The 20,053-nt window shown below is 33.4% G+C and overlaps 1 protein-coding gene across 4 annotated transcripts in view; it reads left to right on the top strand.

Annotated features, from left to right (window-relative positions):
• Positions 1-16,390, top strand: part of PPM1A (protein phosphatase, Mg2+/Mn2+ dependent 1A) — a 44,863-nt gene extending 28,473 nt beyond the window's left edge. For 2 of the 4 annotated variants that reach the window (XM_078053779.1, XM_078053778.1), the window contains 5 exons: positions 1,440-2,293; positions 4,505-4,622; positions 8,766-8,874; positions 10,316-10,373; positions 10,451-10,544. In XM_078053779.1, coding sequence (XP_077909905.1) covers positions 1,460-2,293; positions 4,505-4,622; positions 8,766-8,874; positions 10,316-10,373; positions 10,451-10,489 — 1,158 coding nt within the window. In that variant the 5' untranslated portion in view covers positions 1,440-1,459 and the 3' untranslated portion in view covers positions 10,490-10,544. Of the gene's footprint in view, positions 1-1,439; positions 2,294-4,504; positions 4,623-6,613; positions 7,492-8,765; positions 8,875-10,315; positions 10,374-10,450; positions 10,545-11,347 lie in introns of those variants that run through there. The other 2 variants (XM_036099589.2, XM_078053780.1) reach the window with 2 other exon arrangements.
• The last annotated feature ends 3,663 nt before the right edge of the window (positions 16,391-20,053 follow it).

Consider the following 20,053-nt stretch of genomic DNA (forward strand, 5'->3'; position numbering starts at 1 on the left):
GACAGAGGAGTAAGCAGGAGATTGTTTTATCACACCAATCAGCCAGACTTCTCTCTTGTGTATTAGTTTGGTCCTGGTAGGAAAAGAAGGGGGAAAAGGTTACTGGGACACTGGGACCTTCCTAAGGAGTTTTTCTTAAACCTTTCTCTCCCAACTTCTCAAAGCTTAGAATCACTAGCATCATCAATCCCTTAGTCTCATAACTGCATCCTGATTTACCTAGGTACTTTTACCTACCCCCTATTTTGCCTCCCCATTTTACCTCCATTAAATTTAATTCCAGCCTTCTTTTGGATTGGTTTGAGTTCAGTTGTGACTTAATTTGATGACTTGGACCCTACTTCTCTACATTCCTAGGCTATTACTCAAGTAAAGGTCAACCTAAATTCTAACCAACTTTGCCCCTTGTGGGCCCATTTCAGACCAGAGTTTTTAGCTTTTGATTATTGGGAAAGGATTAGATTAGCTAATCCTTGTCCACATGCCTTGTCCACATGGCTTTTCCTAGACCCTCTAATCTCCTTTACTGTTTATATCTAATGGTCATAAAGTATAATACTAATGATACATGTTATTACTGCTAAATTAATAGAACATCAGTAGATCACAATAGGTTGATTTTGTTATATATAACAAGCTTTGCTGTATGTATGTATAATTGCTTTGCAACTTGACCGTTGAGGTTGTACTCCTTATGATAATTTAATAATAGCTTTGTCAGAGACTGAAAAAGCTATGGAAAAAGTAGAATGAACTATACTTTAAAAGATGGATATACATTTTTCTATAAGTAGGGAGGAAGGGCAAGGGATTCCAGTTAAGGGGACTGACATGAGCAAAGGCTTAAAGGAATGAGTATACAAATTCGGATCTTTGTGAGTAGATAATTTTTTTACTTTTTCAGAGTGTTCATGTAGTAGGAATAAAACTATAGGTAGTTCAGAATAAAACTGGAAAATCCGAAAAGTTCAACCAAGATGTTTGAATTAGTAGGCTTTTGGTATGTTGTGAATTCATTTGGCTTTGTCTTGATTAACATACACATACAATTTAGGTCTGAGATTCCCTAAGAGATTCACATATTCATTGCATCCTTAAACACTTGGCCTGGTTCATGTAAGCTGATGACCACTGCCAGTCTCCTTTCTACCTCAAGTGGTTGTGCCTGGCGGGGCAGTGTCAGGTCAGCTACTTTTATCCTGATGCTTTAGTTCTCTCTGCCTGTTGTTCATTCTAAGCTGTGCCTGATCAGCCTCTCCCCCAATTCTTTCTTGTTAATCTCTAGGTTCCTGGTCCGCAGCACAATGAGTGTCTGCTTATAAAGTTGTGATTTCTTATTTAAAGCTTTCTTTATATTTTCTTCACTCTTAAAAAGGTTGTTGGATATGTATTTTGTATATAAGATAGTTATTAACTTTCCTGTTTCTCTTCCTTTGCAGACCTAGAATATCAAGACATAATGGGAGCATTTTTAGACAAGCCAAAGATGGAAAAACATAATGCCCAGGGGCAGGGTAATGGGTTGCGATATGGGCTAAGCAGCATGCAAGGTTGGCGAGTTGAAATGGAGGATGCACATACGGCTGTGATCGGTTTGCCAAGTGGACTTGAAACATGGTCATTCTTTGCTGTGTATGACGGGCATGCTGGTTCTCAGGTTGCCAAATACTGCTGTGAGCATTTGTTAGATCACATCACCAATAACCAGGATTTTAAAGGGTCTGCAGGAGCACCTTCTGTGGAAAATGTAAAGAATGGAATCAGAACAGGTTTTCTGGAGATTGATGAACACATGAGAGTTATGTCAGAGAAGAAACATGGTGCAGATAGAAGTGGGTCAACAGCTGTGGGTGTCTTAATTTCTCCTCAACATACTTATTTCATTAACTGTGGAGACTCGAGAGGTTTACTTTGTAGAAACAGGAAAGTTCACTTCTTCACACAAGATCACAAACCAAGTAATCCGCTGGAAAAAGAACGAATTCAGAATGCAGGTGGTTCTGTAATGATTCAGCGTGTGAATGGCTCTCTGGCTGTATCGAGGGCCCTTGGGGACTTTGATTACAAATGTGTCCATGGAAAAGGTCCTACAGAGCAGCTTGTCTCACCAGAGCCTGAAGTCCATGATATTGAAAGATCTGAAGAAGATGATCAGTTCATTATCCTTGCATGTGATGGTATTTGGGATGTTATGGGAAATGAAGAGCTCTGTGATTTTGTAAGATCCAGACTTGAAGTCACTGATGACCTTGAGAAAGTTTGCAATGAAGTAGTCGACACCTGTTTGTATAAGGTAGTTAGACTTTCTTTTAAAAGATAAAAATGGTTGTATGTCATCTTAACTATTACTCTAGTATTTAATCATTTTAGAAACTAGTTCTCAGAAATAAGTTCTTGGCACAAAACTGCAGGATACTCTTTACCAATTATGAAAATTTAGGAACATTTTTTAGAAATAAATTACCCAATTACCAAATATGCAAGAATTATAATCTAAATGGTCTTTTAGTAACCATGACTACCTCAGCTTTTTAATATTGTGGAAGATTATCAAAGGCAAAAAGACTGTATCAGAGTGTATGTCTTAAAAGGAAAGGCATGGGGGAGGGTTAGGCCTTTGTGTCTCATAAATGAAAAGCATTTTAGAATTTTAATATTTTATTTTTATCATGTGATATCTCCATACAATCATGGAAGTACTGTGAGACTATAGTCTAATGAATATGTAGCACCAACAAAGAGAATTTAGTGATCACTTGGTATGATGTAATAAAAATAGCCTTGAACATGGAGTCAGAAGAACGTGGTATGAGACTGAGTATGACTTCAGGTAAGCTATTTAAGCTGTCTGGAAAATCAGTTTCTTTAACTGTAAAAAAGGTAAGAGATATTATCACCCTATCTCATGGGGTTGTTGGGATGATCAAAGGTGTTCATATATGTAGATGAGCCAGCTCAGCCCCTTTATTTTACAGATGAGGAAGCTGAAGCAAGAGGAAGCCGACTGAAGAGGCAGGCCTTGAGTCAGGCTTACCTGGGTCACTTTTACAGTCTCGGACAAATTGTTTGACCTCTCTCAGCTATTGAGTGGAGATAGTAGCTAACTCATAGGACTGATGAGGAATTAAATTTTTTGTCTGTAATGTTCATTAATTCTTTGGGTTTTTTCTTTTTCTCTAACAAATGTTGATTTTATAAAACTCTTCTGAGACTACATATTTGATTTTCTTTTAACGTGCAGAAATAGAAAGTCATCTTAATGTTCTTTGTAGTTTTATAAGCATACTGCCAGCTCTACTTAAAATCTTAATTAAAATCTGATCATACTTAGAAATCAGGTTTATGTAACATCCAACACAAATCAAGTTTATGTAACATCCAGCACATAGGTTTTAAAAAAAAAACAATAGAGCAATAACTTAATAGTTCACACTATTGATTTCTGAATTTGAGTAGAGCTGAACAGTGACGCATGTGCTCTTTGTCCCTTTTAGTATGCATAAAAGTAGTATCTATTTGTTGGTCTTATTCTGTAGCTCTTGAGAATTAAATAGTTGTTGGCTAGATTAAAAGCTGTTTTCTTGGAGAGAATTGTCACATTCAGACACTAGTAAATTATGACTCAGCTAATACTTTATCTTGTCTGCATTCTCCATTTTAAAAATTATTCAGTACCCTATCGTTTGCCACATTTTATACTGTTTTTCTCCAAGATTCTTTTTAATATTAAATTCTTTGTATGGTTTGCTTAAACTAATGGTATAAGGTCAGTTTTCCCATATTGAGGAATCAAATATTTAAAATGTAAAAGTTAACTCCAGTTCGTAATAGGGAGGGGAATATGAGGAGGCTAACATTGATTCAAGTATTTTAATTATAGCATTTTGAATACCTAGGTGTCTTTTTAAAAATGAATGTACTTCCTAAAAGTTAAGCCATTTTTTTTAAATTATGAAAGTTAAAAAAACTGGTTTATAAATTATATATATTTAGTGTTTTACTACTAATTCCATGTTTCTGTTTATTATGAAGCAAAGTAGCCCCCAAATTTATTATAATTTATTTTAAATATAAATTTGTCGAGTATACATGTAACTATAGGTCAAATGCCCTAGAATTTTCTGTTTTGTTGATTATGTGTGTGTGTGTGCATGCATGTATGTATGTATATTTGTGTTAGCTATCTTCAAATTAAGTAGGCTGCCAGTAAATGTTCAGAAATATTTTTGTTTTATAGCATTTTAAAAAAGTGATCGTTGCAGTGGAGGTTAGCCGTAGTGCTTCTCCCGTCTTTTGGAGTGTTGGTTATACTGTATGCCATATACACTGTATGTGCCTGGGGAGGGGCATGCCTCTCCACATACGCATATTTTTTCTCCTTTAAAACAATTTGTATATTTTTTACTGGAACAAGTATATTTAAGATTGTCATGGCTGTAAAAGTTTTCAAGGCTTTAAAGAGCAAGAAGAAAGCATAATATTTCTCAAACTTTTTTCTTCCCAGGGAAGTCGAGACAACATGAGTGTGATATTGATCTGTTTTCCAAATGCACCCAAAGTATCACCAGAAGCAGTGAAGAAGGAGGCAGAATTGGACAAGTACCTGGAAAGCAGAGTAGAAGGTGGATCATTTAACAAAAAATAAGTAGCTTTATTAAAGAAAAACCTCAACACAATCAAAATATTTTAGCTTTTAGATCTTTACATGCCTTTGACATCTAGTGTTTAGTGTACAAAAGTGGGAAAGGGCATTTCTGTAGTAACTGTTCAGATGTTTTTGATTGTCCTATTACAGTTATATTAGAAATAACTAGTGTGACCCTGTACATTCTGTTCAGGATACTTTGTTTAAAAAGGCTAAAAAGTGTTTGTATGCTTTAAAATTCTTGATGAATTCACTGGCATGAGTAGTTTTATGCCAGGAAAGTCTGATTTGTGGTTTATTTAATTATAAACAGATTATTTATGATGGTGATAATTTGAATACCATCTTTCTGTGTAAAGCTATGTATATGAATTTAAGGTCTTTAGGATTTTTTTTTTAATAACTTGAAGATCACAGCCTGGTTATTAGCAACTTTCATGTGCCACAGCTTTTTAAAAAATTTATTTTAAACTGTTTCAAGGCTTCTTGCGTAAGCCATAAACTTCCTCACTGAGACAATATAGACCTGAATAGAAGATATACCAGGTTTCTACTTGGTAGAAATATAAATGCTGAATAAAAGGAAGAAATGAGTTGGGAATTTCAGGAATATATTTGTCATAATTCTGCAAATTACTTGGAGACAATTAGAAAGATGTTTGTAACTCTCAAGTGTAATGCCTTTAAATATCGGAAAAAATACAAACGGCCTTTTATGAAGCTACTGCTTTAAATGCTAAGTCTCCCCAGAGAATTCCATTTGGCTGCATATATGCAATAAGCATGTAGATTATGCAGTTTCTTTTAAGCAGAAAAACTTGACATGCCTATGACAGCGTTAAAATGCATTTTGGGCTCCTAACGTCATGAATTTGCACATTAAAGATCTAATAGCGTGTAAGCATTGACCTACACACTATTATATCCTGTTGTGCCCTGCATTATTAAAATTAATATGCACTTTAATTTTGTTTTCTCCGTTTTTACTGTTTGATATCAATTATGATCAGTCTGCTATTAGAATCATGATTGGTTTTGATTTTCAGTACTATCTAGAGCTGCTATTTTGTTTTTATTGCTCTCCCCCACTTGATAGTGCCAAATCTAGTATGTGTATGTACTATTTAGTATTTCATTCATTGGACATACTATTCACTGAGTTTGTTTTCTTACTATTACCCAAGGCTCTTGGAATTTTTATATTTTAAATGAATCATTTTGATATGTTATTTATATATAATACAGTAAAATAAAATATTTAGAATGCTACCAAGTCATACCACATTGGTTCAAACTGCTGGCTAGTGGAAAAATGAAACAGTAAGAATATGTATTGGGATAAATTGGTATGTGATTTATTGGCACTTTAAAGTAATTTGGGTGTACATGTTTTCTTATTGATTTAAAGAATAAGTACTTTAGTTTTATTTACTATGAAACAGGATCATATTTTAGAAATGAATTACAACTTTGTCTTTAGTGTGCACTCTTTAAGTTTTTGGTGCAATTCTAAATAATTGCTTTAGATACATAATTTTATGTTACAATATTAAGTTTTATATTGCTTTTTATCAAGGAAGAATTGCTACCTGAACAGAGTTTACATCAATACTCAATATTTTTGATATGTTGAAATATACTTGTATCATTCAATTTGAGATTATTATGTCACAAATCAAATTTCATATTCTTTACTGAGGTAGGTTTGATAAGACTGCAACTAGAAAATAAATAATTACATTAATTAAAATTGCTACTATATTTTAAAACATAGAATGTAACTATTTAATTGCAAAAGTTGTTCTAAGTAAAAAATACTGCATTCAGCTTCCAAAACAGGCACTGAATATTTTTTTCTTTCTTTTCTTTCTTTGTTTAAATACATGTCTTCAAAATTGCTGTGATCTACTAAACCTCATTTTATTTGCTTTGAATACTTTTGACTTCTCTGTCCACACCATACAAAAGAGGAAAGGCTTTTCAGCTCTCCCATTACCTGTGCCCTTCTAAATACTTGACTGTCTAGGGTTGTGATAAAAAGACTCAGCTCATAATTTAAACTACATCACTTAAGGTTGTGGTCCTTCTAAGCCAATTTAAGATTGTACTTGTACATATATACTTTTTAAATCTTTTCTGTTGACTGCCCAAGCTTTAAAGTTGCTAATTTGGAGATAACTGATAGGATGCCTCAGACTTGGTGTGGAGGGGAGTAGGGAAGAGCAGAATGTGTTTATATGTGAGTATGGGAAACAGATCTTCTATACATATATTCTTTAGTAAAAGCATTCAGCCTTTTTACAATTCTAATTAATGTATAGTTCAAGAGCAATTAAAGGAATATTTCATAAAATTCATCTTGTTTTCCTTTTTAAAAGCAGAAGAAGCAATGCTAGTGTAGTATTAATGGTGAGACAGTTTAAATGTGTTGTCCCGTGTGGAATAAGAGATATTAACTGTTTTTAAAGCCTTACATTAATTTTTTTAAAGAATTTGTCTTCCTGTAATTTTCTTCACAATTAAAATACCCTAATATATATTTTAATAAAGGAGATGTAAGATACATCAAATATAGATGAATCAAGGTAATGTTTTTTAGACCTGAAACTATCATTGATTGAATTTATCATCAGTGTTCATTTCTATTGTATTTAGTCATCTATCCAATAATTGTATTGGCTTAGCAGAGACTGTATGTTAAGTGTTTTACAGCTTTAGATTGTGAAATTGTGCAGCTTAGGTAAACATCAAAACCCTTTATTTTTGTACAGCAGATTTCCAGCATTAGAACCATGTAGAATACTAGATGTTAAAGATTATACAATAAAGGAACTTGGCAAACCAAATCTGAGATCCTTGCTTTTTGTTCAGATTTAAGACTGGTTAAAAAAAAAAAAAAAGCAAAAAAAGAATACGTGGTAAAATTTGGCCTTAATTCCAAAAGGACAATTGGAGCCATTTAAAGAAATATGGGTAGCAATGTCTGTCTTTTAATATATGGCTTTAATGAGGAATTGATATTTTGAGACTTGATCGAAGGATGGAAGATCTTTATATGCATTGTGATTTTCAAAGGTATTTATAAATTGAGAACTAGAATGACAGTTTTCTTGCCCTAATGATGACAAAGAGAATTTCTTACATTTAAAAACATTTAAAAACAGAAAATTGAGCAAAACTTGAACTTTTAAATTACAAATACCTTTGGTATGATCTTGCATTTAGAATAAATATGCTAAAACTTCAAGTGAAGACTTCTTGTACTTGATAGTTTGAGAATTCTTTAAGTTGGTTGTATATAATTGTTGCTATTCTGTGGTATGAATAACAGTATGCGTCTACATGGCAACACTGCAGATCATATCACTATACCCATTTAGTAACTGGATGTTTTGAAATTAACAATTTTAAGTGCAGTTGTATGGTTTATCAAATTTTTTCTTTGTAAAAATTTATCATGAAATTTAGATTTTTTTTCCACTCCATATGCCCTGTTCAAATGACCAACTGAGGAAATGGTATTATATATCTATTTACTGCTTAAAGATACTTCAGACAAAAATTAAGCTGTGAGTGGTAATCTGCACATGCTACTTAATCTCACTTTGCAAGTATAAACATATGTAAAAATGATTTGGGTTCATATATAATCAAAAAATTCCCTTATGTTTAAAGAGTTTTTTTCTTTTCAAATTTTGAGATTGGTTATTTTTTTAAAAAAACCTGTGCAAAATTCAGGAAACATGTTTCTAGTCTAAAGAGAGGAGTTGACCTCCTCAGAAGTAACTAGTTGGCATCTTAAGAATATTCTCATTTGTATACCCATATCCTTAATCATATAGTACATTGATTTTAACATGAAATTTTTTTCACATTTTTGTATTGTTTATTTTCATTCTTCGAAGTTAATCTGGAAAGTATCTCATTTTTTTGTGTCATCTTGTGCATCCCTTTGTCATAAATTTTCAAAAGTCAACTTGATTTTTTTTTCTAATACCAGCTTAGAAAATCTCAGATGTGGTAAATGCCATCTTTAAAAACCTAAGTTATCTTTGTTTCAGTTTTTTTTTTTTAATTAAATTTGGACAACACTTACAAAAAAAGTACTTCTGATTCCCAGAAATCATAAAGAAGCAGGGGGAAGGCGTCCCTGACTTAGTCCATGTGATGCGCACATTAGCAAGTGAGAACATCCCCAGCCTCCCACCAGGGGGTGAATTGGCAAGCAAGTAAGTTACATTCTGCATACTCCTAAAATTTATCTCCGCACATAAAAATGTTAGGTGTTCATTGATCAGATGTGTATTTACCTAATTTCTAAAGTGATGCAGTAATCTGTATGTTCAAAATGTTTAGCCTGTGATTCAGTATTTTTCATTATTAATGATACATGATGCATGTTTTAGAATAGGTGTCAGAATGTCATTATGTGTAACTAATTATACTGAAGGCTGTCTTTAGTGAAGCCTTGGGTTATAGGATAAGTAAATTAATATAGTGAAATTTTTTTTTGTGAAATAATTTTTTAAGCTAAATTATGTAGCACTACAAAATTCTAATTGTCATTTTTATTGCTACTATTTTAATTTGATTTTGTCAATCCCTGGATAATTTAGCACCCCAGGGATGAGCATCTTTCCCTTCCTCCATCTAGGCCATTTTTTTCTATCTCTTGATTTCCCCAGTGTCTTTGATTGTTGATACCTGGTTGGTTGGATTTTGTAACAAGGGAATATAGGAGGATGCATTTCTTGCCTTTTTCTGTGTGCATTTCAGTTCATAGAACTGGACTAATTTGTGTCAGATATTAAGCTTACATCTTTATAAACTAAAGTGGAGACTTTAAGAAATTTTATAATTCAAACATTTTTACCTCCGATATCCATATAATGGACCTACAAAGATACATTGATAATTTCCTTGATTCTCTACTGTGTTGTGTAAATGTAACCATGTTCTTTATAATCATTTCTCTAAATAGTAATTGTTAAAATTCCTATTTGAAGCTTGGAAACCTTTTCTTCCAATATGACTTTCTGTGAAATGACTGTGAAATTGCTTCAAATCAATTTTGGAAGTAGGGAAGGCTATAACTTATAAATACCACTACAGATTGTTTAACAAAATGTTACTCAAAAAGTCCTAGACTTGGCAGGGAAATGTCATATTTGACATTTTAGCTTTAATAGAGTTTTTTAAAGGGGCATTACAAAAAGCAGAAATTTAAATGTAAAATTTATCTAAATTATTTTACCGCAACAGATGCTGAAGTTACTTCTACTTCAAAACTAACATTCAACTCTTAAGCAGGATATATATTAGTATTTTATCTTAAAACTGCATCGTCATTGCTGACTCATAACCACATAAGCCAGTTCAAACGAAGTAGACCATATATAGACTTGATTTTTTTTTTTTTTTTTGTACCATGACTTTTAGTCTTCTATTAATTGGGTTGGTGGAATGTTAACATTTTAGAGTAAATTCCCCTCTAGTTTAACATAGGGGCTCAAATACCTTAAAGTGAGGATCACTTATTGACAGTAAGAAATAGAATTAAAATAATTTCTAAGTATAAGGTTATCTTTGACATTTTAATGAGCACCTAACTATGAATTGTTAAAGTTTTGTGCTCTAAAGAATTAACTTTCTGCATTTTTTTAAATTTAGGCGGAATGTAATTGAAGCCGTTTACAATAGACTGAATCCTTACAAAAATGATGACACTGTAAGTAACATTTTGGCTCCATCTGCTTTCCCTTCCACTTCACTCTAAATGCATATCCTTCCTACCTGTTTTTGCAGAGCTGTTCACTGCACCCATTCTCTTACACACACCCCTGATTGATTGCTCTGAACTCTTGGCTGCACCACAGTTCTAGTGATTGAGGACATAATCATGGTGAGTGGCCACCTCTCGAAAAAGAAGAAAGTCCCTTTGAATTATTCTTGGTTTTTTAAGTCTCTGCAAGCAATCAGCTTCAGAAGGTTTGCCTCCACTAAATGATTTTTTGAAGTTGGAAATAATACCTCTGCTCAGAATTCTAAATTCTGAGTTTTATAAGCAGCTGCAACAGAACTTCAGAATGCTCAGCTCCACTAAGTAGTTTTTGTTTGGAAATACCTTTGCTGAGAACCCTGAAATATGTACTTCATTTAAATACTAAAGTAGAGAATTCTACTTATATAAAAAGACATTAGAATGTCCTATTCGCCACTTAAATTTCCTGTTAGAATTCTGTTGTAGTATGGTGTTTACAGAAAAGTGGTGACTTAAAATCATTTGGGCACAGCTCTGAGATATATATTGCATTATGAAGCCTCCTCAAATCTCATATTACCTGAGGCCTTAATATCTTCGTATGTAATAAAAGTAGTGTTCTGAAGATAAATTGGGTTTTAATTGAAGAAAATAAAAATTTTTTAGTAATTATACTGATTTAGAAATACATTTGGTCAACCTCATGGTAAAATTGTATTTCAAATATTTTATTCCAAAACAAAACAAAGGGTTAACAATTTTTTGAGCAGATAGAATACTGATATTACATATACACACAAACACATACACTTTAAAGAGCACTTATAGTCCAAATGTCAACTTTATAAAACCTTACCTTTCTGCATTATCCAGAAAGTAATGTTTTTTGGCTCCTCAGCTTTAATGTAGTTCCTTGTTCTGTTCTGTTTCCTTTTATAAAGGACTCTACATCAACTGATGACATGTGGTAAAACTGCTCATCTAGCCATGGAGTTTACCTTCACCTCCAAAGGAGAGTACAGCTCAACTTCCTTGAACCTTTTAAACATCCATCCTCAACTTTAAAGAAGGCCATCTGACGTGGGTGAGAGTGGGCCACACCGGAGAACTCAGCAGTACAACAGCTAGCCCAGGACTGATTTTTTTTTTTTTTTTTTTGTAAATTTGAGACTTAATGTAAACGTGATTTCAAACCATAATTCATGTTGTAAATCAGACTCCAGCAATTTTTGTTGTATGATTTTGTTTTTTGTAAAGTGTAATTGTCCTTGTACAAAATGCTCATATTTAATTATGAACTGCTTTAAATCACTATCAAAGTTACAAAAAATGTTTGGCTTGTTGTGTGATGCAACAGATATATAGTCCTTTGAAGTCATGTTGTGCTTGGACTTGGGGTCGGGACAGGGAGAGTAGCAGCCATGCCAGCTAGACGCTCAAATGTGTTCACAATTATGGAGAATAATTCCAAAATCTTACAAAGCTGAACATCCAGGGAGTTAACCGAAAACTATCTTGGCAGTGGGGTTGGCACTGTTGATAAAGCTGGTCCCTTCATTTAACTGTCTTTTAGGTTGTTCTCGCCTTGTTGCCAGGAGTATTGCAGGTAATACAGTATATTCATAAGAATATCAATCTTGGGGCTAAAATGCCTTGATTCTTTGCACCTCTTTTACAAGTCCTTACGTTGAATTACTAATTGATAAGCAGCAGCTTCCTGCAGATAGTAGGAGACTGCCACGTTTTTGCTATCATGATTGGCTGGGCCTGCTGCCATTCCTAGTAAGGTATTCTGATTCCATTTTATCAATAAAGCTTGATTTAACAAACAAGAAATTTAATCATGTATGTGTAATTCCTCCTTTACCCCACCCTTATAAAACACCATGCCATTGTAAATGAGAAGTTTCTCATGGGGAAAGATGCTAGTCTCTTTTAATTGGGAAATACTGTTACTCAAGGCACAGATGGAACTGTTTCCCTTCCATTAGAAAGACTACAAGATTTAAGTCTGTGTTGTTTCTTAATGTGTTTTTTAATGGAGTTCTTTCTGGCTGCTTATTTTTCATTAAGATGTGGATCAGCTTGAATTTGCCTACTGTTTAATTAAAATAATTGTCAGAGCTTGACAATCTAACACTCTATAGTAGGGGTGTGTGTGTGCGTGTGTGTGTGTGTGTGTGAGCGTGTGTTTGCCTGTGATTCTTAATTGGCCCATGTCTTTAGAATCCAAGTAGTTCAGATGTATTTGTGATTTGAAATATAGCATGTTGCTAATATTTAGCTGTTGGCCTTTAAAAATAACTTTCAAAGCTTAAAGAATTGTAGATATAAAAATACCTAATTTAATTTAGGCTTAAATTCCTCTGATTAAGCATGTGAAAGTAAGTTTTTAAATCTGTCACGCAGAAAAGACTACTGTTTTGTGCCCTTCTGTATTTTTGTCTGTCTAGGTTGGATATTGTATTTATTGCTGTGTAATTTAATCATTCAGTAGGCAGATTCCCCACTAGAAAACTATGAACGTATAAGATTACAATACAACATTGAATACAAAATCGAAACTCTGTATAAAAGGTAGTATAATCAGTTTTGTTATATTTGTTTTTTTCCCTAACTTGGAAATATACATATTTGTATATATAGCCTTAAAACTAATGTAAAGTTAGGGGAGTAGTGGGCAAAGTAATGTGAAATGTCTCAGATTTAAGTAGTTACATACCAGCAAAACCTTTCCATTATCCCTCTTATTTGTGAGGCGATTCAATGTAATTTAATTGTATTTAATTTATAACTCAATCCAGCATGAATGAAGAAAAACAAGTACTATTTATATTTAGAAATTCGTAACAGTTGGAATTACAGAACCAATTCCAAACTTACAAATAAATGCTCGGTGTCTAAATCTGTGGTAGAGTGCGAAGTATGACGATGTTCTATCCTGGCTTTGCGGGCAGTTCCACGTGCGGTCCGCGGATGGCGGCGCTTCTCGTGTAGAGTGAGTCCTAGACCTACTAGCGCTGAAAACTAAATTCCTAGTGTAAGAAGCCAGCTCCTTAATATTTAAAGTAGACTGAATCTTTTAGTTCTAGAAATTTCAAAACCTTGAATTAGACTTTGAGATGCAAAATTGTAAGTCATGAGTAAAAATATGTGATGGAACGCTATATTTCAAACCATAACAGCATATTTAGAGTTGTTTTTTATTTGAGACTTTTTAAATAGAAAAGAAGAGGTTAAGATATTCCTTGTTAAAATTAGTACTGAAATGAAGCTTGGAAGTGAGAGAAAACTACTAAGTATTCTCTGAGAAGACTAAATCTTTTCCGCATGAGTCAGCATTGCCATACTATATATAATTTTTCATTGTAAAAAAGGAAGTATACATTATAATAGCAGACTGTGTGTGTTCTTGATTCCTGGGGGTAAGGGTGGGGGTGGGAACCAACCACACTTTTAAAAGGCACTTTTGCACCTCTGTTGTGCACATCATTTTTGTACCACTTAAGTTCTTACCCTCCCAACCCCCTTTTGTGTGCTAATTAGCATCTCAGGGCAATGCCTCAAAATTTTTTGATGTGTTGTATGTTACTTTCTTTGGAGGGTGGAAGTTCTTGTATGATGGTAATATACCATTCAAAATGTACTTTCATTTAAGTGTTTTAATAGGATGAACTCAATTTGCTGCTTTTAATAGGAAATTCATTTTGTGTAGCGGACTCTTGTTACCCTAACATTAAAAAATTTCACCGATCTCTTACTGTTTTAGCAAGGTAAGCTCTCTTAATTTCCACTTTCTTAAGGAATATACTTTTACAGATAACAGAAACAGTGCTCAATATTAGCATTAACTTTGAAAAATCCAAGTGGTATTTTTCTTATTTAGCTTTAGAACTATTTCAAACATTTGTAATTGTAATGCTTGCTCCTAGAGTACTATGCAATTAGCGTGCTGCTCTGACCACGCATTTGTTTACCACGTCAAGAAATTTGGATTAAAGACTAAATCAAGTATGTAATTCAAATAATCTGAATTATACTAACACTTTTAGTGACCATCCATTTGACCACATGTCAATTCTGCTAATAATCCAGCTTTTCCACAAAATGTATTGAGTGTTATCTGCAAAACACTGTTCTAGGCCAAGTACCTTGGAACTATAAAGACATGAATAGGTCCTTGCCCTCAAGGAGTTTACATATGAGTACAATTTATAATCTAATGTATGTTAATATTGTAACTGAATCACTCATCCAGAAAAATAGTTACAGCCCCCCTACTGTCTGCCAGATAATTGTCCTGAAGAAGGCAGGTCTCTGCCCTAAAGAGCTCCTTTGTACTACCATTATTCATTTGAAAATGCTCCTGTTTACTTTCTTCTCCCCAAAGTTAAAAATCTCATTCAGAAGAAAATTTTGCTCAGCATAGTAATAAAATTGGACTGAGGAGGCTCAACTCTATTCAGTATGCTTGACTACCTTTAACAAATGGCCTTTACTCTTCCTGCCGACAGCAGCCAGTCAGAGAAATAGGTCATGGATTTCTTAGAATTCTCCAACCCTGGAAATACTGGTTGAGTTTGAGTTTAAGGCATTTAAAAAAAAAAAAAAAAAATATATATATATATATATAGCTAAATTTATCTTATTTAAGAGAAAAATCTGTTTTTTGAAAACACACTGCCAGTGTTAATAATTTTATCCAAATGATTACTATGTGTTTTAAAAATAATTTCACTGCCCATCTTTATTGGACAAATTCATATGAGAATTCAATTTGTGATTTCTGAAAGAACTGACAAAATTGGTTACATGTTTTGTTTTCATTTTGAATTTCATGGTGTATAGTTTTAATTCATAAAGTTTGAATTAGAGGTGTAAGCCTATGTTTTGTTATTTGTACAGTATTAGGATTTGGTAGTAGAAAATATGTAAATATTTCAGTACATAGATGTTTCTCTTTTGAGGTTTTTCTTTGAAGGAATCTTAAAGAGTTTCATACCTTTGCTTGCAGGTATTGCTAGTGAGATGACCATTTTGTAATTGAGTCTTCTAATTAGTTTTTCTTTTAGTCATGAGGACGACTTCTCTGTAGTTTAAAACTTTAGAAGCCTAATTTCACTTTATTTCCTTCAATAATGTGCCATGAGTTTGGATTGTATTTTTAAATTATACATTACTTTAGAATATGCTTGAAATATTTAAGAATACATTTTCTAAATGTTGGGAGTAAAATACTGTATTGTTTTGTTGGTCAGAATAATAAGTCTCAAGTGTTAGTTATTCCTGAAATCAAGATGCCATACAGAATTGATGAGAGGTATTTGGTTCCACTTTGTTGTCAAATGAACATTTCTACTTCTGTTCACCTTCACGCAGATTCTTTCCCTTTTGCCTGCTTTATATATTAACCCAGGGGCCTCTGCTCTCGTGTTTTCCCGATTATATTACCAGCAGGTAGGAGTGCACCAACTAGAAAAACTCAGATATATTTATATTGTAGTTGACAACATATTAGATGGGGGAAAATGTTGTTTGAATTGATATAACAAAGAAGTGACTTTTTTTCCCTCCTTCATGCAGCACGAAATGTTGCTTGACTTCCTCTACTACCCTCTTGGTGATGGTTCTCTCTGTCTCTCTTTCAGCAGGCCAGTTCTGTTTTCTTGGGTGCATTACCTCACCAAGGCCAATTAACACTATATAAAAGTGGGCCAAAAATAAGAAAACTTAGGAGATGGAGGGGTGGGTAGATGCCAGTGAGGAAGACAGAGAGGATTGCTCTTAATTATTTTAAATGCCATTGGAAGGTCTTCCTTGAGCCTAGCTGTATATTATTAACTGTTGCATCACATAAACCAGCAAGAACCAACCTTTGCTTCTTCAGATCATTTGATTTTTTCCAGCAAGGGAGATAATGGTAAAAATTACTACTGCTTCAACTTAACTGAGAAAAATAAATGCAATGTTTATTCACCACAAAACCCAATCCTTCTGTTCTTTTAATTGTTCCAAAACTCAATTTTCTGTTAGCTTTCTTATTGAATTAAATGTTTAGAAAAATTTAATGTTTTTCCTTTCTTTTATATAGTCCTCCTGATCCAGTAAAGGACATTTAGTAACATTTGTGTTTGTATGGTACTATCTGAAGATTTGTATAGGAGATTGGGTAGCTGCAGAACAAAATTAGTAAAAATTAGGTACAGTGAGTGGTACAAATTCATTTTAGCAGTGGTTCTTAACTTTTTAGGTTCCCAGGCCCTTTGAAATTGATGAATCCTAGGAACTTCCTTACACAGGAAAATTCATATAATGTACATAACTCCCCAAAGTTTACAATATTGCATTGGTTCGTCAGCCTTTTTCCTGCAAAGCCCATAAAAATTTGAAGGGCATCAAAATAATTTGCGTCTATATTTTAAGGAAGTGTTTCACTTTTTTAAAAGATAAAAGAGGTGGATGGGACCCTAGGCTAGAACCTGATATGAAAACATCCTTTTTAAAGATGGTATTTTGGGGGAAAGCAAGTAATTAAAGGTGAATAGAGTATTTGGACTAGTTTTGGAGGATAACATCACTCTAAGTTTGCTACTTGAAAACAGAAAAGAGGTCAAAAATGGAAATTGAAAGTTTGAAATGTTTCTGACCTGCATAGTGCAAATACAGTATATTCACAACACGTTTAACTGTCAGATCTCACTCAGGTTTTGAGCTCCCTAGTCTTAGAGTTCATCAAACGTTTAATTCACTTCAGATTCTAAGGAATTGGGTATTTACTTACTGATACAGAATGTTAAAATAGGATGTAACATACAGCCATTAATGTACAGAATTAATGGGATATCTACTAAAATATAACCACCATGAAAAAATTTATTAGCTTGTTGCATTTGTTGCCAAAATAAGTTACAGCTTATTTAATTCCCAATTGTGGGAATTGTCTTACTTGGTTAGCCATTGATTAAGACAACAGCATATGTGCAGGAAAATACCTTGTTTGTAGTAATACGCCCAAATAGTAGTTGGTTTCACTCTTGAAATGATTTTTTTTTTCACTTAATTTGTATAAATGTTATGAGTGCAGAGACCATGTACATGTTAAAGCATGTTGCATTATATAAATACATTCATTTTTTAAATCTATAAATGTAAAACTAATACAACTGCAGAAATATTTTTCCTAAACAGTGTATAACAAAATTCTCCACAGTTAACTCACCCACTGTTTGCCGTTTATGTGATCCAAACTTTAAAGAAATTCCATAAATGTATATTTTGTATTATGTACCATTTTCCTGGTCCAAAGAAAACATGTGGATTCAGTTCTAACTTTAAGAATGTACTTTTGTTTTTAAGTCTGTTGAAGAAATTGCATTCGGCCTGTGAATGATTGCAGATTGTATGTGAGATGAAAAGTAGAAATAATTTCTAGTTTGCAAAACTGGTGCCACTAAATAAACAGGCAATTGCATAATGTGTGTGTGTGTTTATGATTGTTCGATACTGCAGGCAGCATTTTTGTTCTGCCTAGAAACATGGGAGTTTTGAAGTTAGTTATTAGGATACCTTAAGAGAATTTTTGTTCAACTCAGTTTGGTTCATTGGCTAAGGAAGATAGAACTGATAGTCATAATTTGAACTAGACTTGTCCCTTCTTGATTTTAGGAAGATTACTGAAAGCAAGTAAGTTTGAATTGATGGTTATTTTCATAAAAACATTCCAGAAACGAAGAAGCCAGAAGTTGTTCCTCTTTGGCAAGAACATTTCCATTTGTCTTCTTACAATAAAGATTTCTTACTCCCTTGGAGAATTGGGAATTGGGAGTGGTCTGGAACTTACCCATTTAGTGTCCCTGGTGTAGTGCTCACTTCATTGTGTGTGTGTGTATGTTGGTGCTTCTGCTAATTCTGATATTTTGTTGTATTACCTGTGTTCATGTCTGGAAGTGTGACTTAAAGGCTTGCAGAATTGAATTAGAGGGATTTTAACATACATTGAATTGGTGATGTAAGTTAAGTTCTATGAACTGCAAAAGCTAATTGTCATAAAATGTGTAATGAAAACACATTAATTAAAGGTAGCAAGTCTTAGAAATAAGTAAGGTTGAGGCAAATAAGAATTTATTTGGCTTACATGTAACTAGTGCCTGTTCACCTGTCAAGTGTAGTTTTGTATCCTGGAGTTTTGTTTTTTGTAATCATTCTTTTAAACATTGAAGGTAGTTCTTTTTTTTTTAAGTAAAAATTGTTTATTTCAGTTACTTTTTCCCTTTAAGTGATTGCTTATGAAGAAACTAATATTGGGGTACTCTTTCCTTGTTATCACTTAATTGCTTAGACTGAAATTCCCATCAAATCACAGAAATTTTGATTCTAGTTGAAAAATCTATTCTTAAATGAACTACCCCAGAAAAACTTAATTTGCATGCTGTCCATAGGATTTTGTTTACTTGCCACAAAACCACCCACTTACCAGAGACAGGGAAAGGATTTGTGCTCTGTTGCTGCCTGTTGTCTAAAAGAGAATTATAGTAATTTCTCTGATACCTTATATAAGGTGATACAGAGTATCTAAAAAGCTTTTTATAAGATTGTGTTTCATGTTAATAGTTGTACCATTACCTAGATAGTAGATTAGCTAAACATACTGCGTAAGTGTCCTCTTCTGTTTATAGTTTAGGTACGGGCTTGGGTCTCCCAGACCAAAGCACTTTCTCTATGGCTTTCCTGATAGGTACAAAGAGTTTTTCCAGATGTTAATTTGAACCAGTGAAATTTCTAATTGAAATTTCTTTTTTATTTTTTAAAGATTTTATTTTTTAGAGAGTGAGTGAGAGTGAGTGGGGGGCGAGGGGAGCAGAGGGAGAGGGACAAGCAGACTCCATGCTGAGCACAGAGCCCGACATAACATGGGGCTTGATCCCACAACCCTGAGATCATGACCTGAGCCGAAATCAAGAGCCGGACGATTAACCGACTGAGCCACCCATGCGCCCCTTTAATTGAAATTTCTAATTTCTAATTTGACCATTTTTAATCTACAAAAATGGCAGTTTTATTTGGTTCAATTTCATAGTTTCTGAAGTTAGTTGTTCTTGAATGATCAGATTGCAAGTCAGTACTTATCTCATTTCAATTTAATCGTGTCTCCTTAGAATTGACCCTTAGAACTGGATGACAGGTTTAAAGAAAAAACATACATAAATAAAATTTGCATTTATGAAGTTTGATAAATATAAACAATACCAACTTTATAATTCCTACTTTGAAATTAAATCTAAAGATACGTTTTTATTTTAAATTACTTATTCTTTGTCATTTCAGCTTTTTCATAAAGCCCCCTCTAGATGCTCTAGTATTAGATCAACTTGCTTGGACATTGGATGGGAAATGTTATTCCAGCAGTTGACCCAGAAAGAAATAATATTGAGCTTAAATGTTAATGCCAGATTATAATATAGCATAAAGATTAAGATGGGAAAGTGATTTTAAGGTTTTCTTTTGAATAACACAAAAGTGAGTTGAGTGGAGAGTTCCTTTCAAACTCTAAGGGTGTTGAGATTTATGGATCCAACTCAGTCTGACTGAGACATCACTGAAGTCTCCGAAAATTAAGTGTAGTCTCTGTTAGAGGTGGATGAGGGCTC

This window comes from Halichoerus grypus, chromosome 8, assembly GCF_964656455.1.
Source record: "Halichoerus grypus chromosome 8, mHalGry1.hap1.1, whole genome shotgun sequence".
NCBI classification, from domain to species: Eukaryota; Metazoa; Chordata; class Mammalia; order Carnivora; family Phocidae; genus Halichoerus; species Halichoerus grypus.